Source organism: Melampsora larici-populina (genome assembly GCF_000204055.1).
Source record: "Melampsora larici-populina 98AG31 unplaced genomic scaffold MELLAscaffold_6, whole genome shotgun sequence".
NCBI classification, from domain to species: domain Eukaryota; kingdom Fungi; phylum Basidiomycota; class Pucciniomycetes; order Pucciniales; family Melampsoraceae; genus Melampsora; species Melampsora laricis-populina.
In genome coordinates this window covers 1,627,589-1,650,820 of record NW_006768770.1, presented here as the reverse complement: position 1 = coordinate 1,650,820, position 23,232 = coordinate 1,627,589, and the positions used below count along the sequence as shown (strand labels likewise).

Genomic DNA, 23,232 nt, shown 5'->3' with positions numbered 1-23,232 from the left:
GCTGAAGTTATGTAAAACAGCTGGTGTAAAAATCTCCCACCCCATAAACGGGGATCAGCCACATCTCCTTCCAATGTTGCAAAGAATGATATTGGTCCAATATGTATCATGATTCTTGTTATGAGTGCAATTGCTATGGCACATCATGTTAATTTACATACTTAAATCAGTAAAGGAAAAAACAACATCTTCTAAAACCATAAGCTAAGATTGAAATACAACATCAATTTTTATAACTCTTTCCTTCTCTTGTCTTCAATAATAAATGTTTCAAATATGTTTGATCACAAGAAATGAATCTAAAATGAAAACAAAATTTGATGAAGTGAAAATATCTCAATACCTATCTGTCTTTCCTCCCTGTAAAAACATGTTTTCTCTTCCTTAATTACTCACATATCAACCCCCCTATGTACATCAATAGCCCACCTCGATGCAAAGCAAGATGTACTCCTACCCAGGTGCCAAACCGAGTGATTGGACCGTATTGCATACAGATCAACAATGCACGAGTCATTTGAGTCCCTCCTGATTTATCATGCTATGAGTTGTTTTGGTCCAGTATTTGGTTCTCCTCTTTCCGTCCATTTGCAGCCACACCAAGCCACACTTGCAATCAGCTTTCCAAAGAATATTCCAAATCCTTGAGAATGCGCAAGTTATGTAAGTCATGAACATTACAATTGTCTTTTTGCTCCCTCTCGTGAGAGACAATGGTGAAGCACTCTTTGGTCATAGAATAAGTCTCTAAAGTTACAGGTTGGATGGCACTTGTGTCTTTGGCACGTGGGTGGAGAGGTACACAGAGCGGTAGCACAAAGCGGTAGCGCGAACGGAAGTGTATTGCTGAAGAAGCATTGCTAGGGTCTTAAACAAAGAACCTGCGCGACCAAAATATAGAGAAAAAACCACAAAACATGTCAGCCCCCTGGGGAGGACTGCGGCCCAACAACATACTTCCTAACTTATACAGACAACGACTAGACAGGGTGGATAAAAAATAAGAGAAACTCTACAGATGAACAAAAAACAAAAAAAGACATTGAGACAAAAAAATAGAAAAATGCCGCCCGGAAATGTTCAGATTAAATAGAATAGAAAATAACTGCCTTGACTCAGAGCCATAACTAGTATTATAAAAAGATGTATATAAAAGATGCTAGAATGAAGAAATGAGATGTAAATATAAAATAGGAATATATGAAGGAGATTAATGTCAAAAATGCAGCAAAGTTATAATATTTTTTTTCAAGGTGAGGGTGGGCGGGAAAGAAAAACTGTAGAGCAAGCGTAGACTAGGAAAGTGTCCTCGCAAGGCTAGCAATGACGTAATACGTAACGAAATTAGATTTTGATAGAAGGAATGAGTAAGTTGGAGAAGAAATAGTTGAGTGAGAGAGGTGGGGGAAAGCAGGAATCAAGAGATATACTTAGTGCAATAAGATCTCTTTCCTCGTCTGCTTCCCTTTGTCCCAATCCATCTAGTATTGTAACTCCCCGGATTCACTGCTATTTTGTGGACACTTTGTCTATCTTGCCATTCTTCTTTCGTGACTTTCTACTTGTCATATTCCACTGGGTTAATAACATACCAACCTTGAGGAATAAGTCTCTAAATTTACAGGTTGGATGGCACTTGTGTCTTTGACACGCGGGTGGAGGGCTACGCGGACCGCTACCGCGAAGCGGTAGCGCGAACGGAAGTGTATTGCTGAAGAAGCATTGCTGGGGTCTTAAACAAAGAACCTGCGCGACCAAAATATAGAGAAAAAACCACAAAACATGTCAGCCCCCATTTCCGCCCGCCTACTTAGGCAGAATGGTGATGGTAATAGGAAGACTGGTGATGAAAGGAAATGGGGTATAATGAAGCCGCCCCAGCAGGGTATAAAGAAATGTAACGGAGTATGCTACCCACGACGGGAAGAACCTGGTATGAAGGTATGAACCGCAACAAGAACATATATAGCTTACATTAGAAAGGCAAAGACGCTGCCATCGTGAATAACACCTCTGCGCCAACATGACCGTTTGTGGACAACGGAAACTGCCTCAGCAGCGGGAGACGCATCACTGGGTGGTCGCGTATGTAAGTCTTGAAAGCCTCACTCGACCACCTTCCAATGTCTTGGATATAATCAAGGGGTAGACCTGCTCTGGCCAACACGGAAGCTCCGCCTGATCTCATGGAGTGGCCTGACTTCTCCTTGGAGAAAAAAGTTCTAAATCAACAAAGGGACCAAGATCTTGAGGGGTGAGACCCACGACTGGTAATGAAGAGGAATGGCAAAGTTAGAAACAGATGATCACGTAGCTTGAGGTAAGCAAGGAGCGCTGTGAAAGGACAAGAACCCGACACGTTGCACACGCTGAGGATGACAGTGGACCCTAGGAAAAAAGGGTCACTCTTGTGATAGGGCAGAGTATATTGAAGAAAGCCCCCGCAAGTCGAGTCAAAGAGAGAAGTTTGCTTGATGGACTTTTGATCGTCGCAGAGCCGGGAGTCGTCAGGGGCGACTAATTCGCCCAGTCGATGAAGGCCGTGGAAACCAACAGTAAGCAACGTTAAGAAAAGGATGGAGTCGAAAGACTGGTCACATGCGGAGTGGACTAAAACAAGATCTTGTAGAGACAGGGGCTCTTTCCGTAAGACCGGAGAAGAAAACTGGCGCTTGCAGCCTTTCATAACATCCCTAACCGCTTTACTATTGGTAATCTGAGTGATATTTGGCATAGTCGCCTCAAAAGCCAATGCAATGCCAGACAGGTAGGCCTCAACCATGCAAGGAGAGATCCGTTCACAGCCCCCAACTACTGGTCACTGGCAGGCCAGTACATCCGATGTCTCCAAAATGTTTTCAACAAAAATTCAATTTGTTTTCAGCATAACATCCATCTGCTATCAAGATGTTTTGGGTCAGTTATCAGCAAAATATGTCATACCACCAAAATTGAGATGATGTCATACAGCATCATAAACCTGTACAGACCTGCTCCTGTATTTCCCCACCAAGAATATATAGTTTATTAACCTTTGTGACATCAATTGACTGAGTTATTGAGGTTTTAAAAAAAATCACGGACAAAAAATACTATTTTTGTACTATACCTAAAAATTGATTCTGGAATATCTTCCAGCTTCATCAATACACATACACAAAAAAATTGACATTCCTCTTGAAAATATGTTTCTCCACATTTTGGTCCCCTAAAGCCTTCCTGTATGGGCAGTATTTCTATATGTAATTGTGGTGTGTACATGCGCAGTCAACAATTTCATTGATTCTTTGATTCTAGACAGAATATGGCAAAGTTTATGGCAGAAATTTTTGTCAAATACCATCTACATGTATATCAATCAAATTCAGAATGATGTTGGCAATACGTTCTCTCAAAATTTTGTCTTGGGGCAAAGAACTTCAGAAAACCAAACTTGCAGACACATTCAGGGATTACATGTAGAAATAATGCCCATACAGGAAGGCTTTAGGGGACAAAAATGTGGAGAAACATATTTTCAAAAGGATTATCAATTTTTTTTGTATGTATATTCATAAATACGGAAGATATTCCAGAATCAATTCTTAGGTAGAGTACAAAAATAGTATTTTTTGTCCGTGATTTTTTTTTCAAACCTCAATAACTCAGTCAATTGATGTCACAAAGGTTAATAAACTATATATTCTTGGTGGGGAAATACAGGAGCAGGTCTGTACAGGTTTATGATGCTGTATGACATCATCTCAATTTTGGTGGTCTCCCAACCACTTCTCAACAAATTCTCAATTGATGGATGTTATCCATTTGATATCCATTTCATAACTTTCTCATAACTTGCTAGGGTTGGTGGGAGGCACTGGCCTGCCAGTGACTTGTGATTGGGGGCTGTGGTTGACCGGTACAAGAGCTGATGCGACGACATGAAGAAGAAACGAATAACATAAGGAGGGCCTTGGAAGGGACAGGTTGAAAGGATTGTTCATGACAGAAATTCAGAAACGAGATGAGCGCTGAACAATATTTAGATTTGGTGGAGGCTGCTAAAGTCTGATCCGCGTCCGCTTTGGTGATCGCAAGCATAAGGTCGCTTTTGGATGGCAGCAACATGATAGAGAGGAAGGAGACGCTCAGAGAGAAGAGGGAGCAAAAACCTCTGTTGGGTAGAGAAGTGAAAGCATCCAGAGGAGAAGTGGAGGCCCCTTTTATAAGCCCATGAACGTTGCTAGGGGCGCCCCTGGACAAAGCGTTGGCAAACACGTTCTTGACGCCTGCCAAGTGGCATACCCAAACGTCCACACCCGCGTCAATGATGTGGGAGATGATGGCCGAAAAAAGTGGCCTGACTTTCTTGACCGGCCTGTGGGACAGGAAAAGATTGCAGACGTTGGACGAGTCAGAGCAGACAAAAATTTTCTTTGATCCGTGCTTGATCCCAAGGAGGATTGCGTGGGAGGTGGTGGCCAGCTCGGCTCAGTAGATGTTGCAAGAAGGGAGGGGGAATTTGAAATGGAAACCTTTGGCAGAATCAGGTAGCCAGACTCCTAAACCCTCCCGACAGGCGTCGCCCGTACATAGGAAATCCGTGTCTCCTACACTCCAAATCGCTGCGTCCAGAAAGAAATTCCCAGATGATTCCTCCAACCTGTCCGCCAGCCATCAGAGGTCTGCTTGGATCGGTTTATTGTGAGGGACTACTAGATGCTTGTACTCTTTCCCACTGATCTTCTCCCAGGAAGACTGTAAGGCCCAACGACCCATAGGAAAAGAGTTGAGGCCTCAGGATGCCCAACCTAGGAGAGATTGCCATTCCCGAAGGGTCCTGGCCTTGGTTGTAGTGAAAGAACAAAGGGCAGAGACGAGGTTGGCCTTCTTATCGTCCGGAAGAGAGAACGAGAGCTCCTTTGCTCTCACAAAATGACCTATGAACTCCAGGTGAATACCTTGAATCTGCTTCTTCCACTCCCACGGGATCTTGAGTAGGTCGAACAATAAGAGGAGCTTTGCTTGATCCAAAGGCACCTGATGGCCTCTAAACTCCACCATTGACGACAGCGGACTGACACCCCATGTGTCATCCATGAGATTGTTGATACAAGTGATCCCTAAGCGCGTGCGTGCTATCCATAACACCAAGGAAAAGAAAGAACACCAAATCTTTGGCAAGGCTGCCAAGCCAAAATTAGCACAGCGGTCTACATGAAACATATCATCGATGCACACTATCTGACGGAGTTGCCAAGCCAAGGCCATCACTAAGATGTGGTAAGCGTTCATGACATCAGATTTCCACAGCACTAGCGGGACCCCTCTCTTAGCCAACTTGACCATGTACGGAGCAAAAGATATTAAAGAATCGAAAGAAACTCGTATCCGGTCTTTGACAATATGGTCGTTGAGGGAAGGTTTGCCGTAACTCATGTCTGTACACACCCACATTTTTGATGTCCCCTTTTTTGCTACAAGCAGCAACGGCGATACTTTCATGCCTGGCAATAGCGTATGGAAACCCGGAGAGTAGCAATCTGCCTCCACCTCTTCCTTGCACGCCTTTGTTAAAAGTTTGGGAGCTAGATCACATACCCCGTGGTTCTTCGTGAAGCTGATATTCTCGGATGGAATTTCAGACATGGGCCAGAAACCTCTTCTTAGACCTCTCACCACCGAAGCTACAAAGGGTTGGTTGGGGTGGTCTTGGAGCAAGAATTCAAACATGTCCGAATTGATCGGGCTAACAATCTTGAAGAACTCCTCGTATTGCTTAAGGGCATAATTTGCCGTTGGATCAGACTCCAGAGGGGGCAGGTCATCAAGAGGGCAGGCTGAGAAGGTTGAATCAATAGCGTTTGAGAAACCCGTAGCACCTGGCCATTCCCACTCATAACCCCTTTTGAATTTCCTCTTTCCGTATTCTTGATCTGCCATTTCCTTGATGATGTCTTCTTTAAATCTCAGAGCATCAAAGTTTGAGACATCATTTCGGAATGGAATTTGTTCATCTGGGGTGAGTGATACGTTTGTGGTTGTCGTTGCATCCCACAACTTCGCAGACGCCGTGAATCCGGCCACACTTCGCTTGGTCCGCACATTTGTCAAGATTCCAACCACCACATATTTGTTGGTTTTTCGGAAGATGTTTAGTAATTTTGAGCTTAGGCCCGTCCGGGATAGGTCTTGTAAGCCTTGTGCTGTTCAAAGCGTTGCACACCATAGCCTTCGAAGAAGATGCCGCACTCTGCTGAGAAAAGTATGGTTCTCTGGAGATGTATTGTCGACTTTCCAAGGTTGGCCAAGCCATTGCTTTGATGTGCTTGAGTTTGCTACTATTGAAATCCGCAAATGACAAATGACGTCTTGCTGCAAAGGCTTTCCGCATCTCTGCATCGTAGGGGATGATGTCTTTCCAATTTCCCTAAGCATTTGTATATGCCAGTTCATATGTATCGGTATGAAGCAAAGTATGGTAAGTCTCCGTATTTTGTATGAAAAGATGTATGGTATGTATAACAGGTGCTGGTATGTTGCTTACCCTGCGAGTAAAAATGATTTCCAGAGATTTGACGTGTCTCGTATATTTTTTGAAGGATGGGGCTGCTGAAGGCTGCAGCGTACAACATGGACAAATGTCGCACCATAGATATAGACAGAAAAATTTAAAAACACTGTATTAATATCTCAGGCATATAGTGTGTTGTATACAAATAGTGTGTCGTATAAGAAAAAAGTATTGTGGAAATAATTTGGAGAGCCTAGCTAGAACACAATGATTCTATGCGCCTGAGCAAAACCAACTTACAAAAGCCGCTGATAAAGCTTTCTGAAGAATGCTGAGAGTGTTCCTCCACTCTCCTGATTCCGTGAAGGGTCTGGGTTTGATTTTTCCAGCTGCTTCCTTGTCAGTGGCTTTGTGCACTTGTTCTGATGAATTGGGCACCACCCCCGCGTTAATCTTCTCCAGTTCAATATAGTTGTACTCAAGGAGATCCCAAACGAGGGTGCCTGGGAAATCAGGGGGCTATCTCCCACCCAGCAGAACGAGTTGACTGCATCTTTAAGAGTATGGCTACAATATTCTTCTCAATATTTTCTGATTTCTCTCGCTTCTTGACCGATAATCTTATCATCTCCTTCATCTCTTTTTGCGAATGAGTATTTGTGTTCAGAGGAATCAGAGCTTGAGCTATTGGAAGAGCTATTGCGTCGAGATCTCCTCCTCCTCTTCTTCTTATTCTTCTTTGATTTCTTCCCAGCTGAAGCATCATTCGAGCAGTCACCAGATTGGCTTGGTCCTTGGAGATATCCTCCGCCATTTCTGTCGTTTTGTTGACCTCCAAAGTTTTGCTGGTCAAACTGTTGTTGTTGTTGAGGGGGGGAGCGTTGACGACCCGCATTTGGGTTTTCTTGAAAGTAATTAGGGGGGAAAATATAAGGGAGTTGCTCTTTGATAGGGAGTTCCAGTGGTGGGAAAGGACCACCAATGGGATAGCACCATCTGTTGTTACGTCTGTCGATCTCAATAGCTTGTAGCGCGAAGGCTGAGAAATGTCGGAACGTATATTGCGAACTTGGATCTGAGGGCCTGCATTGTATATGTGTCGCAGCCCCCATATCTCTCGTAGTTTGCCAATGTTTCCAGAATATGCTCTGCCACCATTCTGTTCTGATTCCACATTTGCCTCCATGTACAGTCAAACCGGAAAAGCTTGACCGATTTTGCCCGCAAAACTCGAGCAAATTGGCGGGGAATTGGTGGCAAGCTTTTCCGGTTTGACTGTACTGACTCTGCTCGTGAGAAAGAAAAGAAAAACTGTAGAGCAAGCGTAGACTAGGAAAGTGTCCTCGCGAGACTAGCAATGACGTAATACGTAACAAAATTAGATTTCAATAGAAGGAATCTGAAGGAATGAGTAAGTTGGAGAAGAAATAGTTGAGTGAGAGAGGTGGGGAAAAGCAGGAATCAAGAGATATACTTAGTGCAATAAGATCTCTTTCCTTGTCTGCTTCCCTTCGTCCCAATCCATCTATTATCGTAACTCCCCGGATTTACTGCTATTTTGTGGACACTTTGTCTATCTTGCCATTCTTCTTTCGTAACTTTCTACTGGTCATATTCCACTGGGTTAATAACATACCAACCTCGAGTCATAACCACTGCACTTTAAAAAAACAAACATGTTAATGAGCTTTATTGGGCTCCTCCCTGCTCAGTGCTCCTCCACAGGGTTGGAAAGCAACCAATTCTAATGTCTAGCTGGACGCTGTGAGATAGGATGCCACGACTTTTGTTTGACATCTCTGAATCAGGCTCCTTTCCCATACTAGATATGTCAATCAAGTCTTACAATTCAAAAACTCATGACTGTGTGTACTATATTAAGACATAATGAAAAAGTGATGCCCAGCTGCTTCAAAAGTTGATATAAGTAATACCAAAGGATTTCTGCCTACCAGCGCTCTGAGTGATATCATTCGCCCTCTCGAAAAGCGAAAAGCTCGTGTTACTCAGATCTTTTTGGCTTTTGTACCTCAAGTTATCTCGCCTTCCAATCGTCAATTTCAGACCGAATGTCTGCTGAATACCCCATTTATGACCCGGTTCGTCTTTGACTTTTAGTTTCAACTTTTGAAGGATGTTCTGATCTATGCGTGCAGGATTCATGTCAACCCATCTGCTGACTCTTGAAAGGTGTTTTAGCGTAATGAATTGCACGATGCTTTACGTCGAAAGGTGCTTAGAAAAATCGACCTGCGCACAATTCCTTGTGTCATGTTACTATACCTCGCATGCTTCGGTAAGCCCTAATTAACGATTTGGAGCCTCCAGCTCGAACACATATAATCCTTAAGCTAGCCTCCGTTGCTATGTCTAATTCCCGCATATCTGCTCTTTCATTGCCATTGTATGGTTGGGTCTTCAAGTTGATAGATCAAACATTGGAAATGCCAAAGTCAGTATTCTCGTACTTGAGATGAAGGCATACTTCCATTACTAGTCTCAGAAGAAGAGAGATACTGATAGTGAGTGCTGGAAATTCAGGTTGCTGGCTTAGAAAGGGATCTTCACCTGAAAGGCATCCAGTTCAACATCGCCCTCAGCGCATTGTAGGCTCGCTTTTTTGTGTTTCAAATAGCCTTGCAATCTTACAGTGCGCCTTCGGACTCTTACCTTGGTAAAACAGTACAATTACTTATATCATCGTCAAAATTCCATCAAATCATATTTTGCGCAAAGTGGGGGCCAAGGTAACTTTATGAACATTGAGCGCGAGAATCTGTAGGCTTTAGGTACTGATTGACTTGAAACAGTTTTGGTTGCCGTTTTTGGTTTTTTGTTGGGGTTGGTTATCTTATCACTGAGCATGCCAATCACTCCACACACTCCACGTCGCCGAATAGCAACTCGTCAATCTTTGGCCAAAGTCTGACCATGATTTCTTCATGTTTTTATTCCGGTTCAAAGGTGTGGTCACCGTCTTTTCGGCGTTCATGTCGAACTACGCGTCTTTGCTTGCCGTGAGAGCTGTGTTAGGTAGGCCCTTGAAATTTTGTCTTTTGGTTCAAATTGGTCCTCCAACTGATCTGCTGCAATGCATCGATCAATTCTTTTGATAGGGTTTTGTGAGGGTGGTTTGCAGCCTGGGGTTATATTATACCTATCGTCACTCTACAAGCCTGAAGAGCTGCAGCTTCGAGTGGGGCTATCTTTTTGTAGCACTGCCTTGAGTCACATCCTGGGTGGATTCCTAGCGTTCGCAATTCATCGTAGAATGGATGGGTTCGCTGGAAAGGGTGCTTGGTCGTAAGTAATTGACAAAATGGTCTTCCATATCTTCATATTAGTCTAATGAAACTGATTATCTTCTCAAATGACAGCTGGATATTCATCATTGGTGCAATTGTTTTTTTCTTCTTCCATAAGTCACATACGCGGCCTGACGAGTAGATTTTTTTCAACCTGAAGAGGGTACCTTAACCATCTTTGTTGCTGTTGTCGTCTGGTTCTTTCTATGCTCAAGTATCGAGACCGCTCCTTACTTAACCCCAAGCGAGCGCGAATTCGCAGGTTTGTCTGATCTTGGAAGTGAATATTGAAGTGTGATGACATTTTCGATCTTAGTCTCTGTGCTGTTGTTTTTTCATCTCTTCGCCCCTTCGCTGTCTCAACCTTGTAGTTCAGAGGCTGAAAGGATCCAAACAGCTCAGTGACACGGAAAACAAGCTTGGATCAGCAAAAAGGGAGCCTGAAGATGAAACAGCCGAAACGCTACCTTCTCTTGACGACGAAAGAAATACTCTTCATTTGGAGGAATTCGAGTGGTTCGAATGTAGAAGGGCATTTTTGGAGCCACAAGTTTGGCTGATCGGTCTCAGTGAATCAGCTATCTCCATACCGCTGGCAGCGTTATCTTTCTTCTTGTAAGTCTTGCGGCTCATTGATATCAGCAGGTTTGGAAAGTTGCTTATTTACTGGATTATACCCATCCTATCACAGACCAACGTGTATGTCGTGTGGTTCCATGCGTGATATGTGGCCCGCGCGAGCTTTTGGAGCGTTTAGGACTGAATCCTTTCCCAACACGAACTGACAGTGGTCAGCGGGATGGGGCATACCGGAGCCGCGGCACAGCTCTTCTCTTCATTGCCGTACATTCCCGCCTTGGTGACGGTAATAGCATCTGCTTTACTGGCAGACAGATGGAGAATACGCGGACCCATTGTACTCGCATGCGTGCCTGTAGGCATTATTGGATGTAAGCACCTGTTTTGTTTCGAGTTCGACTGAGGAACAAAGGTGTGTTTTCCCCAAGATGACGCTTACATGCATGGTTGGATTTCAAAGACTTGATGTTGATCTTTTCAAAGAGCACCGGAACCCGTTACGCAGCATTTTTTTTCGTCGTGTCTGGACTATACCCTGCCATACCCTGTCTTGTGTGTATCACACCAATCAATACCTCTGGTGTCGTTAAACGGGCAACGTGTGTTGGGATCCAGGGAATGGTCAGTCTTGGACGCTTCGTAGTTCAATGTGACCTTTGCGATGAACTGATCATATCATCTCTCACTGTAGATCCAGGGCTTATCAATCTTGATAGGACCTTTCATATACATAAAGGGTGAACCTGAGGTGAAAGGCCATAAGATCGCGCTTGGGCTCACCTGTGGTGCTTGGGCTCTGACGGCAGCCAATGTGTTGTACTGCCACTTTGAAAACTCAAGGAAAGCTAGCGGCCGAAGAGATCATTTGGTGGCACAATATCTCGAGCAGTTTCGCGCAGGGCAGACTCGTGCACCAATCGGGGACCGAAGTCCAAATTTTTACTTTACACTTTGAACCGTGTTGAATTTCTCGAAGGCTGAGGACAGATTTCAAGCTCATCATATGTACATACAAAGCAAGTATATCACTTAGTAAAAAGATTGTCCATGTGTGATAGATTCTTGAGACATTTTCATATTCTTTGTGTGATGACAAATAGGGGGTTTCAAGTTAGGTTTTTTTGCGTATTTTTACGCTACAACAACTTGCCTGTTGTTGTAAAATATGCGTAAATTTTTTACAGCGGAACACCTTTTTAGGTGTCCCGAATTGAAAATACGTTGTTTGACAAAGATTTTTTTTACGAACAACTTGTCCGAATTTAAAAAAATTACACAAAAAAAAATTGAACTTGAAACCCCCTAATGCATCCAACAAGCTGCAATGAATTTTGACGTAAGATATACGTGGTATGTAGCATCTTGTGCTGCATCTTTTTTTGTGCTTGAATTACAAAATGACATTGATACGTATAGTGAGTGTACTGCACCATCATGTCAATGCAGGATATAGAATATTGGATTGGATTTGTAATGCTCTCAACACATCTTCTACCAAATCCTACCTCAAAAGTAACAAAGGCAAGGCTGTTTCCTTTTCCAATGACTCACCACACTACATACAATGTATATCATCTCACATGGGTAAAAAGAGACCTTAATTCCAAGACATTTGCATACATGTATAGTATCTCAATAAATAAATTCCAACGCCGCAAGGACCAAAGGCTGAGTAAAAATATGACAAAAAGATCCAAAGTTAGATTTGAATTACAACAAAGCCTTCCTTGACTCACAAGTAGTGACAGTCAACCTTTGATTAACTAATCTTTTCCCTTTTTAAATAATGATAAAAAAACTCAAATGTGAAAAATATCAACTGAAATCTCAATTGTAATCGAAACCAGACTCCCTCATGAAAGTTTCAAAGCTTCAACTCTCAACACCACATGAATGATAAGTAGTTTTGAACCTTACTTGACTCTTCAAATTAAATTGTATAAAAAATCAATGATCATAAACCATTATTAATGAATTTGTTCATTGAACCTTTTTGTCTAATCTCATCAATCATCTCTCTCAAGCTCATCACATCAAAAAGCTAAACACTAAACAAAAAGTTACAAAACTTTAAGGAATCATCAACAAAAGTTTAAAATCCTATCAAGAAAACTCATCACTCTACAATTCTTCTTCTTGTTCATTTTCCAACATCTCTTTAAACTCTTCTGCACTAGCAAACACACCTCCTCCTTTACTACCACCATGACCCCATTTCTTTTTCTTTTCATTCTTAACTTTCTTCTTTAGATTCGATTCATCATCATTATCATCATCTGCTTCTCTATTCCTTTTACTTTTCAATTTGGTTGAGATTCCTTCTGAGTTTGAGTTTGAATCAGATTCATCAAATTCGATTAAATCATCCATATCTTCGATAATCAAATCTTCATCTCCTTCATCTTCTTCATCATCAAACCCTTGAAACTCTTCATCCCCAACCCCATCCGATCCATCATCCTCTAATCCTTCAAAACCTTCATCATCATCATCATCATCGTTCATCAAAGCCTCAAATCCTTCAAGATCATCCTCATCATCATCCACATCATCACTTATCCCATCAAGTTCATCACCTCCAATCGATTTCTTCATCGCTTTCCAAACTTCATCTTCATCCATCTCATCTTCATCTTCTTCTATACTACCATCATCAGATCCTCCTTTCCCTCCAAAATCTCCATCTCCTTCGTTTCCTTCTCGATCTATCCTTTTGGACCTTGGCTTTTTCTTTTCATTCCCTTCGTTGCCTTCTTCATACCTTTTACTAAAATATTTATGTAAGAAAATCTAATCACACAAAGTAAAAAAAGAAATTTATAAGTGTAAACTCAAATGTGATTGTTTTTTGGTTTTGATCAAGTTGACTGATTTTTGGTTTTATAAGAATAAGGAAAAGAAGATCAAATCACTCACTTGATCTACATTCACATCTTGAACATCTAATTTCCCAAACTCCTCAAAGCCGATCCCATCATCCTCAATCTTACCCAACGCTTTAGAAACCAATGAGCGATGATCTTTTTGAGTTTTACCAATCTGATCATGTAAAGAAGCTTGCATGATAGAGATGCCTTTAACTTTTGAAGTTGTCGTTCTTGAATTTTCTTGAATTTTCTTCATCGATTTCTTATACACAAACCGATCTAAGAATTGATTTAAACTATGAGTTTCTTGTAAATCTATCTTAGATGATACTTTACAGTCTGATGAAATTAATTCTTGGGTGTTTAATCTGACTGATGGATGATAATGTGATAATAATGGTTCCTATTTCCCAAAAAGAAAAAGAAACCCATTCGTCAAAAAAAAGGGTTTGATGATTTTAGATTTTAGAGAGAAAGATCATCATCAGGTCACTTACGATTTCCCATAATGGAAAACTAGACGCATTAGCAAACTTAGGTTCTCTTTTCTTTCCATCATAAGTTTGGGCTTTGGTTTCGGTTAGATCTTCATTCTTTAATTCTTCATCTTGACTTTCTTCCACCGATTTAGATTTAGATGTAGATGAAAGTTGAATTAATCTTCTACAACTAGGATGACTAGTGGTCATCAACTATATCAAAATCCACATTCATATGTTAATCTTGGAGAAATAAAAATCAAGAAGAAGAAGAGACGACTTACATCATCAAGTAAGACTAAAGTAGAACAAATAAAAGGAGCTTGATGAAAGCTCAAGACCTGAACGATCCTTCTAATAAAACTTTCGACTCTTGGAAGACATTGATCATCTTTAAGAGCTTTAAACAAAAGGTTTAAAAAAAGTGCATGTTGAGAAACCGATTGAATAAGACGAGAATCCATCAGGACGGTATATAATGATCTATAAAATCGATCTTCAATCGAAAGTTGATGAAACTTAATTAAATGATAAATCAAAGTTAAAGATTGAATCGAAACTGATAAAGTACTAGAATATAAGATTTTGAATAAATTTTCAATCTCATTCTTTAATCTATCATCATCAAGTTCACCATAAGGTAATGATCGATTTAATCCAGTCAAGATCGCACTTAACAATTTCGCTTGTCGTTCTTGAATCGAGACTTCTTCTTCAAGTTCTTCTTCTAATTTCCTTTTACCTTTCTTTTGTTTTAATCTTTCTTTTCGTTTGACTTCAATCTCTTCAATCTCTTCTTCATTTAATTCTTCTTCTCCATCTTCTTCTTTTTCAGTCTTTCTACCCAAGATCTCTTTAAATAATTCAAAATAAACTTCAATTAATTTCTTGGCAACTAATTCATCTTCATCTTTTACCAAAGTGATTTGATTTAAAGTGATGACACCATAATACCTACAATGATCTTGAACTTTACTTAATTCTTTCAACTTTTTCGAATTGGTGGCATCTTGTTGATGATGGTGTTTCGAATCATCAAATTTAAACATCAATCCTGAAACCTCTCTTGTAATGATCGATTTCATTAATGGATGTAATTGTAAGATTTGTAAAAGATAATAACCGGTTCTAGAACAAACTGATCTTTCTCGATCTCCTAATTTGTTCACTAATAATCTTAATAAGTTTTGTTCTTGTTCTGGTTTAGAACTTAATAAATAATAAATCCATGAAACACTTTGAATTCGATTAAAAACTAAAACATCATGTGAACTTATCTAAATCGAAATCGAAATCCAACTTCAACTTCATCAGTTTGGCTTATTAGATTTTCAATAAAAAGACCCACTTACTTCAATAATTCCCAAGAATTCTAAATACCATTTCTTAAACCAATCCTCGAAACACCAAACTGCCAACCATTCATCTCCCAGAACAACTCCTTCAAACAAATCGTCCAACTCTCTCGAATCCTTTCCAAACCGTTTAAGTCTCATCTCCCAAACTTTCCAAAGTCCTTCTTTCTGATCCGAAAAGACTTTTAACTTTCGATCAGGTAAACCGGAATGATTTGGATGTTTTAACCAATCTACTAATCCTCTAATCGATCGTCCAGATTCATCTCTCGATTTCTTCTTACAAATCAAAAGTAATGCATTTAAATGAGAAATCGAAAGTAAAGGTGAAGAAGAGATCAACAAGATCAATGCCGAAAGTTTATCACTCGATGTTCCTGCTGTCAAGATCTTATGGATAAACGTCTTATCTGATTCTGAAATACTGGATTTGAATGGATGATTGATGGTCGATTTTTTTCCATTCTTGCCCACTGATGGTCTTAAGGATTCGGTATATTGAGTTGAGATGGTGTTTAAAACAAATTGACCTCTTGCGTGTAATGATTTGATTTGTTCTGGTGTCAACGCTTTAGATTGGGTGCTTGAAGGTAATGGTGGTAGGTAAGATGTATCATACCAAGTCGGTTTAGGTTCAATAGACTGAAACAGAAAGGCAACAGATTAATAATGTCAACTCAATTCTAAGATTTGTAGATCGCAAAGAACTTACCCATGATGAATTGTTAGATTTCTGTCTGGACTGATCCTGGTCTTCTTTATTCGTATTCGCATCACTAGTTGCAAAAGTTTGGTTATTCACACGAATAGCTTCTAGTCGACGTTGTGATGCTTTAGCTTCTTGTTTAGCTAACCGTGCAGCTGCCAAAGATTCTGGATCATCTGCTTCTTGATCTTTTGGGTTTACCTTTTTAACTTCATGTTTAGATGAATTATCTTTCTTAGGTTTTGTTGAAGATTTTGTTTCTTTTTCGGGTTTGGTTTGAGTGGCTTCTGGTCTGCTGGTCGTTTCGATCGGTTCATTAGACTTTCCAAAGATGATTTTCTTATTTTTTGGGATCGGGTCGATTGGTTCATTCGGTTCATCAAAGGTTGTTTTCTTATTTGTTTGGATTGGTTCATCAAGTTTTCCAAAGGTTGTTTTCTTGTTCTTTTGAATCGGTTCAATAGGTTCATTAGATTTTCCAAACGTTGTTTTCTTATTCTTTTGAATCGGTTCTTGGTTCAAAGAAACTGGTTGTACACCAAACCGAAGTCCTTTTACCAAATCTTGTAACTCATTCTTCAACTTAGTCTAATCCAAAAAGAGAAATCATGATTAATTGAAAAACTCAAAGTATTGTTTGATAATTTTAAACTTACATCTGGTTTTGAACTTGAATGATCTTCAAAAAGTATATCGTCATCATCATCGTTTAGTTCTTTGAGCATAGATATGTCATTTTCGTCTCCACCTAGTTCTTGGATTAGTTTTGATAACTTTTCATCTGTTTGACCTTGATCTTTAGGTTGGGGTTTTGGTTTTGGTTTTGATTTTGGTTTTGATTTGATTTGTGGTTTAGATGGTTTTTGGATTGGTTTTTGGATTGGTTCGGGTGTTGGTATTGTTTTAGATGTGGAGATTGGTTTAGATGCTGATGCTGGTTTTGATTTAGATTCAGTTGTTTTAGTTGTTTCGTTTGATGGCTTTGGTTTCGATTTTGAGTTTGATTTTGGGTTTGGGTTTGATTTTGAGTCTGAATTGCTTGATTTCTTGTTGAGATCTGTTGGATTTAGTTTTGATAAGATTAATGCACCTAGTTGATTTTGATCAGTCATTTTAAAGTTGAAGTGGTTTGTTTTTGAGTTGATGGTCTAGGAAGTGTCGAGGTGATTTCCAAATTTCAGTTTTGGATAGGATTGTGGTTTGAGAGTTACAGTTACAGATCAATCTCACTATAAAGATTTCAGAATAGTTACATCTTACTATCGAGTGCGATTGGTCCCGCTTACATAAAAATTCTCACATTCAGGAGTATTTATGTACTTAAGGTTGTTTAAGTATACATAAAGTGGATTGAATAAATTTTTGAATTGTTGAATCTGAATCGAACCAATCAAATCAAAATCAAATCCAAAGACAACGGGAACAAGCAGAACAAGAACAAGACAAGCAAAAGACAATGGGAGTTGTACCAGGTTCAAGAGCCTTTTCATTTGCTTCAAAATCAACCAAAGATTCAAACTTAAACTTATTATTCAGAACTATCAAACCAACTCAATTCTTAACTCCAATCAGTTCAAACTCTTCGACTACTTCAACTAACACAAGAACTTTAACCACTTCGACTACTCATTCAAATCATTTACCTGCTTTCTTTGATCCATCTACTTCAGATTGTTCTTCTTCTTCTTCACTCTTATCTTCTTCTCGTCATCATCCCGATTCGACTTCATTACCTTCTTCACCTTCTTCACCATCACCATCATCTTCAACCACCACTTCACAACCTAAATCAAATCCATCACAACCACCGGTCACAAGACTATCAACTTCAACCGGTTCTTCACATGATTCAAATCAAACCTCATCAAACTTATCATCTTCATCTTCTTCTTCATCTATCAGATCAACTAATCTATCACAACTATCACCTTTAAATTTATATGGTCATCCAATCACTACTCATCCATCAAACCCATCCAAATCAAATCGACCCAAAAAACATTACTATTCATTCACAAACGCAGCTTCTGGTATACCTAAAACTTCTGCTAAATCATTGTTTAATAATGAACCCAATCAATTCAAAATCTTAAATTCTTTATCATCGACTCAATTGACAAATCCAAAGAAATCAAGTAGAGATCATGATTGTTTAAGTCAACAGATTGGTGAAGATTCTTATTTTTTAAGAAACGATTCGTTAGGTGTGGCTGATGGAGTAGGTGGATGGAGTGGTAAACCTGGAGCTAATTCAGCTTGGTTTTCAAATCAACTAATGCATCGTAAGCGTTTTCTTTTTCATTTGTTCAATCTAAACCCTTTTCCTAAACGAATTCTAATGGGATTTCTTTTTTTTGGATAGATTGTTCATTTGAATTAAGTCGATATGAAAATACAGAAGATGAAGTTTTTGTAGATCATCAATCGATTGATCCGGTTGAGATCTTACAAATCGCATATGAAAAGAGTTTACATGAATCTAAACAAGAAGGAATCATTGGATCTACAACAGCTTTGGTGGCCATCTTGAGAGATGATGAATTAAGGATCGCTAATTTAGGAGATTGTTGTTGCTCGTTGGTCGGATTTGATCATCTACCAGATCTTCTGATTTAATTGACACTTTTTTTCTGTTTTTTGGGGTTGGGTTGGGTTGTGTAGGATTATTAGAGGAAATGATTATATTTTTAGGAGTGAAGAACAACAACATTCGTTTAATTATCCGGTTCAAATCGGAACCAATTCGAAATCTACTCCATTAAAACATGCTCAAAGATATACCATCAAAGTTCAAAAAGATGATGTAAGGTTTCGATTTCACAACCTCATCCAACCTTACTTGAAAAACAAACTGATTTGTTTTGGGCGGGCGGATTCTAGATTGTGATCTTAAGTTCAGATGGATTAGTCGACAATCTATTCGACGAAGATATTCTAGAAGAAGTAATCAAATACAAACCTTGTGTACCAGAAAAGGTTTCTGAAAGCTTAGCACTACGAGCTAAAACTGTTTCAATTGATCAGTTTGCAGTTGCTTCTCCTTTTTCTCAAAGAGCTAATGAAGAAGGAATCCATTATGTTGGTGGAAAGAATGATGATATTTCTGTTTTGGTGGCTGTGGTTAGAGATCTTTGAAAAAAGGGGAATGGAATTCAGTTTTGGAGTTGATGTTGAAGTTTGGGGCTTGGGTACTTTTGATTGGGTTTTTTTTCTTTGGGTGGGTTTTAATTTTTTTTTCTTGAATGGTATATTTGTATTCAAAAAAAATCATTTGTAAACCAAACAAAAAAAAATGTCTTTTTGAGGTTTTTGATTTTTTGTTAGTTGTTTTTTGTAATACAATTGGTTTTGATTTTGTAGAAAAGTTTTTTGTTAAAACAGTTTTAATCTATCTATACATATATCTATATCTATATACACAACAGTTTTTTTTAGATTTGTTATTTTTGGAATAACGAAAGAAATTAAGATTTTTGAACAGTGATTCATTTCTGAAGTGAAGTTGACATGATTTAGATTGTTTAAATTTAATTTTTGATGGTGGTCCAGAAGACAAAGTGAAGATTGGTAAAGACTCGTCTACAATTTTAGATGTTATGATACCGATCTCCTTGAAAACCTTTAAATTGATACGTTGACATAATTTAGTTTGTTTAAATTTAATTTTCGATTGTGGTTCAGAAGGACAAAGAGGTGAAAGTGAAGATTTGTAAAGACTCGTCTACAATTTTAAATGTTATGATACCGATTTCCTTAAAAACCTTTGAATTGATACGACGATCGGTATCAACTTGGTTTGCATGACTATTCCTTGGAAGTCATCTTTCTATTTTTAGATTGGTCACCAGCACGTTGATCATGGAGTCCAAGTTTAGAATCATTCTCCGCTCGGGTGACTTGACAAATTTTAACGAGTCGAGCTTGAGTACTGGTAATCATGAGATCGAAGTGGATTGCTTGACTACATTTTGATCTAGACGTGTATATAAGAAGGAATTGTCGCTTGAAGGGAATGACGCTTAGATATCGTCTGCTCCTGATTACGCTTTTTCATTTATTCATTCCCCTTTAATACATCATCACATTTCCAGTTCTTTTGAACGTTTCGAGACGCTAGATCGTCTTGCTATAGTCTAACTTGAGAGAGTTTACCAAGAAAATCAAAACAACTTTTTTCAAAAATCAATCCAAGTTTTAAATCGAGTAGACAAAAGATCTAATCATTCAAGATGTATTTCAGTGGAGTTCTACTGATTTTGATCACTGTTATTGTCCTAGACAAAAACTTGGTCTTTGGCCAGCTTGTTAGCACAGATTGCACGAATTTCATTGGACCGACATTTGATGGACTTTACTGTAAGTTGTTTTTCCTTGAAGTTTCATTACCTTTTTAGCTTTCATCAATTGTTCTTTTCAAAGACAAAAAAAATCTTAAGATGATCCCATGATTTTTTTTTCTTCAGATTGTCAGTTTGGAAGAAAAGTCTTTACGTGTAAACATCAAATCATTCCAAAGTTCCCTTTGGAAGGATGTGTGTCTTTTATTAAACCTACAGATTTGTCTAAGACTGTCAAAGAGAAAGTCAGTAATCAAATATGTGATTCAGTAAGACGAGTCAATGGGTTTGCACGTATGTGATTCTTTTGTGTTTTTTTTCATTAAAATAAGATATATGAAGTGAATGTGATCTTTTTTGTATGGTTTTAAAGACTGTGGACTGACTCAAGTGAAGAATGGAAAAGTTGAAGTGATCAAAACTTTCAAGTGTAAGGACCCATTGAAGGTTTTAAACAGTTGAGTACCTTTTGTCTTCTCATATCATTGATAATGTTTTATTAATTGACTTATTTTGAGAAAACTGTTTATAGTTATGAGCGATTGTACTCTCATTCCTGATCAAAGTATCATTTAGTGAGTAAGACAGATTAAAAAAATTCAGTTTATAAGATATATCATGATTTCTTTGATAATTGATTTTTTTGGTTTCTTTTTAGTGATGTTGATTACAATTTTAAAGGATCAAATAGGTTGTGATAGATCCTGGTGATCAATCATACTTGGATCTTTTGGAGTGATACAAATGTAACCCTATAATATTTTAACTCTGAACTATTGTCTCTTGACAAGAATCATAAATCAATCATGTATTCTTTTCTCAATTGAAACTTTTCCTTGAAATTCATCCTACTTTGAGAGATTTGGAGGAATTCCCAAACCCTTCACCAAGATATCTGATCCCCTGCCTCGACTTAAGTCTCTCAAGCAGTGCTGTGAATTCCTTCAGAAGAACTAGGTATGGACTTGTTGCCTGAAAGGGGAATGGAAAGGCTAGGTTTTCATTCTCTCATCTGTTAAAAGGTTCTGAAGGATCACGCCTTTGAAGAAAAAGTCTACCACCCACCCACCTCCCAATGGATACGTTCAGTTTTACCCTCTGCCTGCTCCTCATAAAGATCACCCCAAATCACAACTTGTATTCTGAGAAAGGAAAAACTCATGCGTGCACTGTAAGCACTACCAGCTGAGTGGTCAAAATGAACTGAAGATGAACTTTAACCCTGAAGGGACCTTTGTAATGATTGAGGGAGGTAAAATGTTACAATGCCTCTAATTGCAATTAAACTGTGCCCAGTTGTTCAGATTACCTAAGAGCACTGCCAAAAAGATGCCTTGGGTTGAGAAATCCAAGGCATCATCAGAGGCAAAGATATCCTCAGACAGACCCTGCACAAAGTTTTTATCCAAGGCAGTCTTCTGCACTGAGAAGTACTTTTGATCAAAACCTTGGAAAGCTTCTGTCCAAGGTTTATAATCCAAGAATACCTTGTATTAAAAAATCAGGTAAATATGTTGGCAGTGGAGTTTTTGTGTGCAATATTCCTTGATATTATTCTAAGAATACTTGAATAAATCACCAACATAACATATCTATGTAGAGTTGATTGGTTTCACAGAGTACACTACTGTTCAATGAGTCCTGACTACTTCTTTGAGAGAACCCTGGCAGCACGCCTTGGTGGTTCGAAAGCCCAAGGGGACTTAGTGGAGCTGAGGTAAAAGCCCTGAGTGGTTGGTCAGCCGGCCCGCGTCCAGAAGAATGGTGAAAATTCTGGACGCAAAACTTCCTAGCCGCACACCAACCACTCATCACCTCAAGCTCGAATAGATCACTTGATAAAAATCATTACACGATGCTCGAGTTTCTGTACCTTGGACAATCATTGAGGGTTAATCACGCAAGTTGATCTGTGGGAGGAAGACATGCACTATGTAACACACATGGCAGTTTTTGGAACCCTCAGTCCACTCTCTACTTAGTGATATCTATGAGCGGTCATAGACTGTTGGGTATACATTGTATACTGATATTCAACTAAAGCATCTTATGCTTTGAGTTTTAATCTTTATTGTGTCATTGTAGAGTATGCTCTACATGCTACTGGTTGTATCCTATACAACCATAACCTTCTTCCCGAGAGAGGGAGGCTTTGGTTGTGTTTGGGGGGGCCCCCTCTGCCAAAAACTAGAGGGGGGGTAGGACTACCAGTAACCGCAGATGGGGTGAGCTCTTCCCCATGACTCGGGGCGACGTCCTGAGCCTGAGAAAACCCCATCCACGGTTTTTTTTTTATGCATTGCTTAAAGTGTTTTGGAGCCGCTAGGCTATCAAACACTATCTACTATGTCCAGCACTGGTAAAACCCCTCTGGCTGTGTCAGGGGAAAGGGTTGCTGTTGGCTGTTTCATCTATTTTACATATGTGGTTTTTATAATGTACGGCGCTAAAGGATGGAAATTGAAAAACTTATTCTCTTGGTTGTTGCCTTTGTGTTGGCGTGGTTTTGTTGTTGATTGTTGCCCAGCTCCAGCGACTTTTCAGTCTCCAGGTATCATCGCAATATTGCGCGATGGCTTTATAAGCAATAGGTTTGTGTAAGATTGAGGTGTTGCTTTTGAGTTCGAGTTTCTTCAGCTCTTCTTCAAATTTCTTTCGTTCTTCGATGAACTTTCTGCATGTGAATAAAAAGTGTTCTACTGACTCAATGCCTTCTTGGCATTCACAGCTTGGGTCGTGGATCTGTCCAAATTTGTTCAGGTACTGATTCAATTCAATATGTCCTGACCTTAGTTTCGTGATTGTGCTAATTTGATGTTTGTTGAGGTTTGATAGGTGTTTGAGGTGTGATTTTTGTTGTGGTTGGTGGCCGAGCCTCTTCAGCTCGGGCGGTTCGGTGATATCTGAGTTTGATGTTTTCCATTCCTTGATTGCGGAAATGAAACTAGCGGCTGTTGGTTTTGCTTTGAATGTGCTAGGTAATTTCTTCCTTGCCTTGTTGTTGGCGATTTCGTCCAATATTTCGTTTCCGTCTACTCCCCAAGTACTCCTCCCCCGGGCCAAAGGTAAGGATCCCCTAACACCACCTCTTATAGTATCAAACCACTGATC

The 23,232-nt window shown here is 39.4% G+C and overlaps 4 protein-coding genes across 4 annotated transcripts; 3 read left to right on the top strand and 1 right to left on the bottom strand.

Moving 5' to 3' along the window:
* Positions 1 to 5,992: 5,992 nt before the first annotated feature.
* On the bottom strand, positions 5,993 to 7,388 carry MELLADRAFT_60668 (uncharacterized protein; the record flags this gene model as incomplete). The annotated part of the gene is made up of 4 exons (XM_007406416.1): positions 5,993 to 6,409; positions 6,527 to 6,598; positions 6,794 to 7,012; positions 7,065 to 7,388. The coding sequence occupies 4 exons, from the start codon at positions 7,386 to 7,388 to the stop codon at positions 5,993 to 5,995; spliced, it is 1,032 nt and encodes a 343-aa protein (XP_007406478.1).
* A 1,319-nt stretch (positions 7,389 to 8,707) lies between these two features.
* Positions 8,708 to 11,332, top strand: MELLADRAFT_33964 (uncharacterized protein; the record flags this gene model as incomplete). The annotated part of the gene is made up of 13 exons (XM_007406506.1): positions 8,708 to 8,789; positions 8,917 to 8,945; positions 9,035 to 9,099; positions 9,177 to 9,240; positions 9,304 to 9,334; positions 9,458 to 9,526; positions 9,610 to 9,796; positions 9,871 to 9,887; positions 9,959 to 10,060; positions 10,254 to 10,361; positions 10,614 to 10,748; positions 10,838 to 10,998; positions 11,069 to 11,332. Coding segments are annotated over 13 exons (1,314 nt in total), but the record flags the coding sequence as incomplete, so codon positions are not given.
* A 5,832-nt stretch (positions 11,333 to 17,164) lies between these two features.
* MELLADRAFT_115584 (uncharacterized protein) lies at positions 17,165 to 19,269 on the top strand (the record flags this gene model as incomplete). The annotated part of the gene is made up of 4 exons (XM_007406507.1): positions 17,165 to 18,066; positions 18,147 to 18,360; positions 18,446 to 18,587; positions 18,665 to 19,269. 4 exons carry the CDS (start codon positions 17,241 to 17,243, stop codon positions 18,917 to 18,919), a joined length of 1,437 nt encoding a protein of 478 aa, XP_007406569.1.
* Positions 19,270 to 20,013: 744 nt separating this feature from the next.
* Positions 20,014 to 20,583, top strand: MELLADRAFT_103607 (uncharacterized protein; the record flags this gene model as incomplete). Its single annotated transcript, XM_007406508.1, has 3 exons — positions 20,014 to 20,140; positions 20,248 to 20,415; positions 20,495 to 20,583. 3 exons carry the CDS (start codon positions 20,014 to 20,016, stop codon positions 20,581 to 20,583), a joined length of 384 nt encoding a protein of 127 aa, XP_007406570.1.
* Positions 20,584 to 23,232: the final 2,649 nt, after the last annotated feature.